Source organism: Trachurus japonicus, chromosome 4 (genome assembly GCF_045865225.1).
Source record: "Trachurus japonicus isolate A0001 chromosome 4, Traja_1.0".
Taxonomy (NCBI): domain Eukaryota; kingdom Metazoa; phylum Chordata; class Actinopteri; order Carangiformes; family Carangidae; genus Trachurus; species Trachurus japonicus.
The window spans coordinates 14,062,178-14,071,477 of NC_140910.1; the positions used below are offsets into that span (position 1 = coordinate 14,062,178).

The window sequence follows — 9,300 nt, forward strand, 5'->3', positions numbered from 1 at the left end:
AAAATATACTATAATTGAGTTTTCTTTTTTAACTTTTAAATCTCTGTGGCAGTCCCTGCTGCATTTAATAGCACCTTATACAATTCCCTGAAAGCTCTGTACCGCCCTGTGCTGTCATTATGTAGACCTACAAGAAATGAATGTGTGAGGAGAGCGACTGAAGGTCAGGAGACTGTGTTTGGGTGTGTGTGTGTGCGTTCAGTATGCAAGTTTTTGTGAGTTTATTCTGTCCACTGCAGCTGTCCTGACATCACCCCTGAATGCAACACACAACGGGATCTGTCATCCACACGGAGAGTGATGTCCTGCTGTGACACTGTTCACACTGTCTGAACTGAAATTGCGTAACATGTCTATCTTTCCAATAAATCCCACAGGTGCAAACAATGCCGAGGCCAATAATCATCATCTATCGGGTGTTTGTTGCTCCGTGATTGTGTTCAGGATTCACCCTGTTAACAATTATAAACATTAAAAAAGATGACATGTGATAAGATTGTTTTTTTTTATCAAAAGCAGCTGGTCTGTAGAAGAAGCCTCTTTTCTAAGGGTCATAACAAATAAAAGAAAACCTAACTTACAACAAACATCTTGTTTTTCTTTTTGCATGTTTAAAAACTAGAATGACATCATCTGAACACGTCGCTGTTTTTCTTACCAAGTTATGAGGAGCTATCTTTCAATTGCTGAGTGAATCATTCACTTTGGCGTGTCATTTCTGCTATTTGTTCACTTTCGACACGTCACATGTTTGTCTCAGGTTGACATGGTCCATACAATGTAATGATTTTTCCCTCAATGTGGAAAAATACATTCATCAACAATAAAAAAAAAAGGGTATAAACTTTTTTACTTCAGCATTTTATTTTCATTTTAGTGCCAGAAATGAAAGTTAATGGCTTGTGAAATTAAAATAAATACTAAAAATAGTTAACGTGAGAGCGTTTATGTTGGATAAGATCCAGCTCATGTGTGAACATGGCAACCACGCCATCATAGTTACAAAGTGGGCAAGTACATGCACGCCCATGTAGCTTGTTATTAGCATGCAGCTGCATGCAAGAGCCTTTGGGCAAGTCTTTGCATGTCCATGCATACAAAAACACAACCGCTGAAGGCGCTATTTATTCCAATGAGAATGCACTGTGTAATACATTTAGTACACAAATTTAGTTTGGTGGCAAATTGTCAGGTTTGTTTATGAACCAAAAATTCAACAGATTGGTCAGCGACAAATAAAGGGAGAGAAAGAGGAGCACACCTATCACTGTGTTGGTGTGGTGGTATGTGTGCTGCTAGAAAGTTTGACATCTTTGTCAAACACTGGTTGACAGTTTGTTTGGGTAATCAGATGTCCATGACGCAACTTTACTTCACATAAACTGTCTTTAATCTCACTGTCTGGATTTCACAACATTTTGTAACCAGAAAGTAAGCAGTCTCACTAGAAACAGTGTTGCACCAACCTGACCCAGACTCATAGACATTTGAGATCAAATTTGTCTTTGTATCAATATACAAAGCAGTGTTTGTTGTGTGTTGTTTGGTCGGCAGCTACCATCAACCAATCAAGACAAAGTGGACAATGAGGATATAACCGACTTTCTATTTTGTAATTGTCTTTAACTTTTCCTCTAAAAAAATTATGTTAATAATTACAAAAACACAAGTGACTCACATCGTCATCTGAGGAAGGGGTACGGAGTGCGACAGACACCACAGATGGAGCAGCAACGGGGACGGGCCTGTCCTGGGTGAGTGTTGGCATGGTGACCACATTGCCAGTGATGGTCTGTGCTGTCTGGATCTGCAGCACTTGGCTTGCCTGAGACAGCACTATAGGACGACCTGAGAGAAAGAGACACAACACACAGGCACTCTTCAATTACAGGGTTTAGCTACTCTGTCATATCTCTACTGTATAATCAATATTGATTAACACTTGCTGTGATTATATGTGGGTGTCAGTTTGTGCAGTTGTATGTGTACATATTCTGTTGACACATTTTTCCTTCTTCATGACAAAAACGTTCATGCTCGTATTTTATACAGGCCGTTTCCTGTTTAAACGGCCTCCTCTGGCAGATGGTACAGTCCAGTTCCTTGTAGCCCCTCACCTATTGTGACCTACATTAACCTCTTGTCTTTAATGGGGCTCTATGCTTTTAAAGTACAGGTGGAGAGGATGTTTACCATCTTGACCTGTGGTCTTTAACTCTAACATTCCTAACCAAAAGCTGCGTGAAATTTTATGTGCATGAACACACATAGACATGCATGTGCAACCACATTTAATGCATTATGGTCTCAAAAGACAAAAAAACAGCAAAAACTGCGGGAGTCTCCCGCAATTCAGCCCACCCCTCCCAGTGTGGCTGTGCCAGGAGCCATTCCTCAAAACCAACCCAACAACCTTCATCTCTCTCACTAAACAACCTGTCAGTGCTAATAGTGCAGAAGTGTTAGCCGGCCCTGCTAATGAACGTGCATGGTGCCAGCACTCTGCCTTGTGCCTAACTTCACCATCTGTAAAAGCAATTCAAGAAGCTGAAAGTTAAGGGAAATTTTAAAGCCTTGGGAACCAGTCTGCCTGTTTGTTCTTTGAATATTCTGTACACAACTGTAGTATATCGGTAAATATCTCTAACTTCCTTCTTTCACTGTGATGCAGTGCTCTCTGCAGACTTGACTTCTATCTGAGGTCCCAAATTAGGATGTCATGACCTTAGCCATCAGCCAACTTGGCCATTACCAGACAGACAGAAGTGCCAAGTTCAAATTCAAGTCGAGAGAGGTCAGATACTCCACCCACAAGGGTCCAAGGCAATGACATAAGTATTTACATTGGCTTTGGTGCTGTTGATGTAACACACACACACACACACACACACACACACACATGCATGCATGCACAAAAATAACACACACACACAGAGCACCCGATTGGTAAACCAGGAGGTCTGGATCACAAAACAAGAGCAATAATGATTCAATGCACAAAACACACAGCAGCTGAAGGAACAAGGTCTATTTATGGACTTTGGTCCTTCAGTTTACATGTGAGCTGTAACAAAATGTTTGTGTTTGTACATTTATAATGGCTGATTGTCAAAGTTGGAGTTTCAAGTCCAAATTGTTGTTGTCCAAATGTTTTAGTTACAAAGATAATTAACATATATCATCTTAATGACTGTTTAACTATTGTTATTTGACCATCAAGGGGAATATTTTGGTATGAAATGAATTCACCAATGTGTGAAAACTTGGACTAAAGCGCCCTCTGCTGGCCAAGAAAATAACTGATCTAAGCAAGAACACCAACCACATTCATCACAAACAACAAACACTACTATGCAAATTGATCAAATATGATGGGGAAAAAACATCATACAGTGAAGTGCAACGGTTTGAGGTAAGTGATTGTACTGTAATGTGAGACAATGTATCTTTCATGTAATGCATTTTGCGCTCTGACCTGGAGGGGGTGCTGGCTGGATGCTGACCGGAGACGGTTTGACCACAGGCAGCACAGTGGTCTGCAGGGGCTGGATGATGATGGTCTTGGCCTGCAGGGGAGCTGCTGCAGGGGCCAACGGCACAGCTGTAATCAGCGGCTTGGGCTGGATGGAAACTTTAGGGCCGATCTGAATTGGCCTCTTGATTGGCTGAGCTGGTTTGGCTGGCGTGTGTGGATGCATGTCATGGGATTGGGATGGAAGGAGTGAGATAAGAAAACAGGATTTACGTTCATACAAAGACAGGCTGATTCTGAGCTCCAGTGAAGAAATTCTAATTTACACTTTACAAGGAATTTTTTAAGATGTCATGTTTTCAACAAATACACCCACTGATTTTCAGATGAAAGCACACTTTTATCTCTGTTTGTTTTCCTAATCCTGTAATCCTGCACACCCAGACTGTGGTGCAGAATTTCCCCAGGTTTTTGAAACAACATATATAGATATACAAATATAGATGACAGCTGACAGAGCAGATGTGTGGCGGTGGATGCTGCCTCACCTCGTGTGGTCTGATTGGTCCTCTTTGGAGCCGTCTTAACCGGGGAAGAGATTTCAGAAAAGCCACTGGACTCGGAGCAGACTGAAACGGGAGAGGGCTGCGACTGTGGCGACAGGGCTTCATCCTGGACAGGGAGGCAGAGAAGACTTAGTTTTTGTATCTAGAGCCTGTAGTCGCGCAGTGATACCTATCCTTTACTCCTGCTGCTAAACACACCAGCCATTAAGAAGCCCTTCTGTAATGCATGTACTTCAGACACATCCGGTCAAATATGAACCAAGTGTCCTTAAGTGTAAATATTCAAAGACTCTAGTAAACAAATGTGTCCTTGAATTAAAACAAGGTGAGCGGACAAATACGTGCAGATTGTGTTGGGGCCAGACAAAAATGTAACCCTTGTCCTTGTTTTGACACGCTGTGAAAACATCTGTCTGCTAAATTATGCTAATTTGGCTGAAGTTGTCAGCACCTTTTATCTAACGAGGGGGCGGGGCACAGCTCACCGTGACAGCAAATTATTAGTTTGACAAGGTGTTTAAGGCTTTTGTTAATAAGTGTCTCAAGTGTGCGTATGTGTGTGTCTATCCAAAAGCAGAGAGCATCTGTCAGTTTTTGGACACCATCTGGATGAAGATTTTATTATTTCCAACCATGCACCGAGATGGGTGCATATGTAAATACTCACGACCAAGAACAAAGGTAAAATTTGCATTGGAAATGCAAGTCAAATCCCCCCAAAAACCTGAGAAGGACAAAGAGTTGAAGACAGTGACTTACTTGTACGGAATAAGGGGAGAGCGCTTCCTCAGAGGCAGGAGAGGGGACAGAGCCCAGAGTGTGGGCAGGTGACAGAGAGTCCACGCTCACCTCACCATCTGGATACACAAGGACAAAGGCACAGACAAAAGTGTAGCTTATCAGCATGGGACAGTGTGATTTACTATCGCACATTCATTTAAGACAAAACAGCCATTATACCTTTTTCTAATTCAGGAAATGCCAGTGTCCTGCAACTGTGGACCTAATCAATAAACTACACCCGGTGATTAATATTTAAAATCAGAAAGTAACCATGCAAATAAATGATTTTCATATTGTACCATATGTCTAAAGAAACATTGCACCACTACAACAGCCAATGTTTTGACTGGTGGGAGACTTCAAAAACATGCTGGCAATAAACTTGCCACACTGCGCAAAAGCAAACGTGGATTACATTGGACAAATGAACACTGGTTTCTCTTCTAGATGTGCTGAGATTTCTGTCATTTCATGTTGAAATGTGATAACCATGTTTGTCAGAGCCTGAGTTGTTGAGCCTGTGTTGTTGTTGTACCTGTGCAAGTGCTGCTTGTGTCCACTTCGTTCCATGGGGGTATGTCAATATCAAAGTCCAGACCTGGACCTACACTGGCCTGAGAATTCAAACACATGGTTTTTAATCAGCAAACGTCATCAGCACACAAATTTGAAACAGTGCAAGCAGTAAACATATATTATCCTTTTGTTTAAGGTGTTTCTGCTACTGCAGGTGTACAGGAAACTGCTGATGTGTCAAATACAGTCTGCAGAAAACCCAAAGCAGTCAATAAAACTCTTGTTAATACCTGACACCTATACATGGTATGGCCTCTCCTTACATAATGATATACTATTATGTTGCACCAGTAGCTCAGCACCACTGTTAACAAGCAGATTGCTTTTGTTTTCAAATTGTGTTCTTTCTCTTTCACTTTAAACAACATTTCAGTTGACAATTTGCATAACTGAGAGTATGAGTTACTCACATAACAAGAATTCCCCAGGGCCTCAAGCAGCTCATCTGCATCTCCCAGGCTTTCCAGCTCATCGAACAGGCTTATGTCTGTGTAACGACAGGCAAACAAGCCACAAAAAGCTCTTAGTCAGTTGCAGAGTTTATTCAAGAGAGATGACAAATATGCCTGTTGATATTGGAAGAAATTGTGGAATAAGAATAATTAAATAAATACATTAGTACATCAGTCAACAGTAAACAGTCATGTGCAGCTGTAAAGTTATATGTGAAATCATGGAGGACAATTTTTCTTTTGTTTTTCTTTTTTCCCCTAATCATCTCATATATGATATATATGATTCTATATAAGAATATTATTCACACCATTTTATTATTATAGCTGGAGTGGAGCTAGTTTGACATACATTTTATTTGTGGGGGCTTTTTTGCCTTTAATGGACAGGACAGTTGAGAGAGAGACAGGAAATGGAAGGTAGAGAGGGGGGAATGATACGCAGGATAAGACCGCTCGATGCAGGATTCGAACTGGGGCCGCCTGCAGTGAGGACTATAGGACTATAGGACTATAGCCTCAACACATGGGGTGGGTGCTCTACCAGCTGAGCTAAACACAGGAACACCCGATAAATCTGAGAGGTTGTGAGGTGATTAATAGGAGAGGAAAGAAGCAAAGGCAAAGTTATGAAGCATTAATCTATGTTCAGTTTTTGTACTTTTTCACTCATTGTTATATTGGACATTTTTTCCAATCATGTGCGGTGTTAGGGGAAATAGACTGAATGCAACCCCAACTACACACTGCTTCATGTAAGACCTGAGAACCTCATATTTAACCGTGTGAACTCATTTAAAGCCTTGGTATATAAATTCATTGTCTAAAATCTCTGTCTTAGTAACGAGTAAACAAAGCTGTCAAATAAAAATGGTATCACTGAAGTTTAAAACTGTAAAAGAAAATGGAAATTTACAAATATGAATTTGAGTATAGATACTGCAAAACTGTGCTCAAGCTGAAAATGGGTGTTTAATTACCTTGTATGTATAAAATGTGTACTAAGAGACCTACCACTCAAAGTTGACTGTCAAGTACCAAAATAGTAGTACACAAACAATGAACCATGTGTCTATGTATAGACAACTACAACAACACCACAGGAAAACACTGCCACAGCATCAAAACATCAAACACAGACTTGATTCAGCGGGAACAGCCAGGGGCAAAGTTGTAACTGATGATGATGTTGTTAGTGTGATTTGTTGTTGCTGCTGTTGCTGCTACTGTTGTTGAGTCGCTCCCTCAGCTTCTTCCTGACATGAATGTTGTACTCAAACAGTGAAAGGAGTTATTCTCCATCTTCAGCAACACTTCTCATACACTGTGCGCTCACTTTATGGAGACCACCCGTTGCCATATAACTGAGACATAATAATTTACATATTACAGGCAGGTTACATCAGCCCATGCTAACTGACTGCTAAGTTAACTCACCATATCGATACCAGACTTTCCGAAACAACAACACTGTCACAATCTGTATTTTGAGGCTAAATTTGATCAGTTAGGCTATAAACAATTAGACAGTATCTGTCTCCACTGAACTACCGTCTGTGTGGTTTCTAGAAAGTGCAGTTAGCCGACAGACACTCACCCCACTCTCCTCCGTGGTCGATGGAGATGATGCCAGCCTCACTATCCATCTCCGGAGATAGCTGATGGTTTTCGAAGTCTAACGTTAATGCGGACGACATCCTCGTTTGAATTCATCAGTAGATAATCCCACTGTGACAAGTTTGAACCAAGCGGTGTCTCACACGGCTGTTCATGTTCTGCTTGTTTGGGTAGTAGGACAACTTCCGCCTGACGCAAAGATACACGTCTGACTTACGGTAAATCTACGGGGGCTGCCGAGGGACAAATGTGTCAAGTGTCAAACAGCGGAAACAGCATTTCCAGCAGGATGTTGAACTGCGCAGCTGGTGCTGCTCAAACAAACCGCGAGGCGGAGTGATAGTACTGCAGTCTCTGTATGGTGAGTGTGTGCTCCACAGACTTGACCTTTTCGTAATGGCACTGAGTTCATGACAGCGAGAGGAAGTCTCTCTAATGATTTAAATTATTATTTGGGGATTTTGTTCATAACAGTTTAATTTTGTCTTTTTAAGCCTACCACATAGCCTACACTAGGCTACACATAGACAGACACAGACAGGTAGGCAAACACACACACACTAAAACCAAGTCAAGCAATCTAGACCTCTGGGAGCTTCAATTTTGGTCCCCATTGACGTATACCCATGGGTGAGTGTGTAGGCCTGTTTAGGCCTGTGTCACCACTGACATAAAAACAAGCCCCCACAAAGCGACACAAAGAGAAAACAGAGGACAGTAGGCTACTGACTGTCCTTGATAATCTTTTATTTAATTCATAGTGAAACCTTAAGTTGGAATTGTTTTTAATGATTACTGTATGGTGGACAAAAGGTAGCAAAGTAGTACTAGGAGGTGCCGGTTTAATCAAATAAATAATTAAATCTACAGTACGATAACACAGTCAGTCACAGTTCATAATGAACTGACACTCTTGCTTACACTGATTAGTGTGGCCGCTGAATGTATTCCTATCTTTGATCCAGAGTGAAAATTGTCATGTCAAAATGAAATCATCCACTGGATCGCAGCCTACTTATAGAGATACTGACACTCACCCAAGAGCCTTTGCCAGCTCCGCTGACTCTTTGGGAGCCCCAAGCATTCAAACACTCCTTGGGTCATTCACACTATAATGTCACACGAGTCATTAAAGCCTCATGGCAGTCATGTGAGAGCTGTCAGAGTCACATAAATCAATGTGTGAAATGATATTCAACCATCTGGGAATAGGTGACAGTGTGTCTGATCTAGGTCTAGGCTACCTGTTCAGAGGGGACTAAAACTGGATACCCACAAAAAGGTGGTGTTCCTATAATAATTGATGTTCGGTCCATAGGCTTGGTTGGTGCACGTCCTCCAACTGTTCAATTTCCACTGGTGCTTCCCGTCTGTCATGTATTTGTTAAACACTAAATTATCCGTTCGTGAATCAGTATTAAACATTTTGTTGGGAAACAAATAAATAGCCTAAAATATACTTAACTTTAATGTATTCCAATTAAAATGTATTTAGTCTAATTGGTTTGGAATGGTTTTTTTTGTGTGTTTTTTTTAATTCTTAGTCAGCCTAATGAAGATAATGTACTGTAGCTGAAGTGCTGAAAGCAGGACAGTGAACAGTGACAGCCGCAGTCATCCGGACTTGGTAGATGGATGTTTCCATAGGACTTAAGTTCCGCTGATGTATCCCTTCCACTGCTGTACTTTAGTGTCACGCCAGGGAGGGTAAGCATCTGGCTTTGGACCCATTTAAGCCTATAGAGCCTGTCACAGGCTGAAGGCTCTGCTATGAGGTCTATGAGTAAATAAGTTAAAGCTGTTCAAAAGAAGGGGAGGAAAAAGAAAGACAGGT

The 9,300-nt window shown here is 41.3% G+C and overlaps 1 protein-coding gene across 1 annotated transcript in view; it reads right to left on the reverse strand.

Moving 5' to 3' along the window:
• Positions 1–7,640, reverse strand: part of atf6 (activating transcription factor 6) — a 29,329-nt gene extending 21,689 nt beyond the window's left edge. Inside the window, exons 1-7 of the mRNA XM_085774156.1 lie at positions 7,447–7,640; positions 5,808–5,884; positions 5,357–5,435; positions 4,798–4,895; positions 4,021–4,144; positions 3,476–3,679; positions 1,679–1,848 (exon numbers count right to left, since the gene is read on the reverse strand). Of these exons, the coding sequence (XP_085630282.1) occupies positions 1,679–1,848; positions 3,476–3,679; positions 4,021–4,144; positions 4,798–4,895; positions 5,357–5,435; positions 5,808–5,884; positions 7,447–7,546 (852 nt within the window). The 5' untranslated portion in view covers positions 7,547–7,640. The remainder of the gene's footprint in view (positions 1–1,678; positions 1,849–3,475; positions 3,680–4,020; positions 4,145–4,797; positions 4,896–5,356; positions 5,436–5,807; positions 5,885–7,446) is intronic.
• Positions 7,641–9,300: the final 1,660 nt, after the last annotated feature.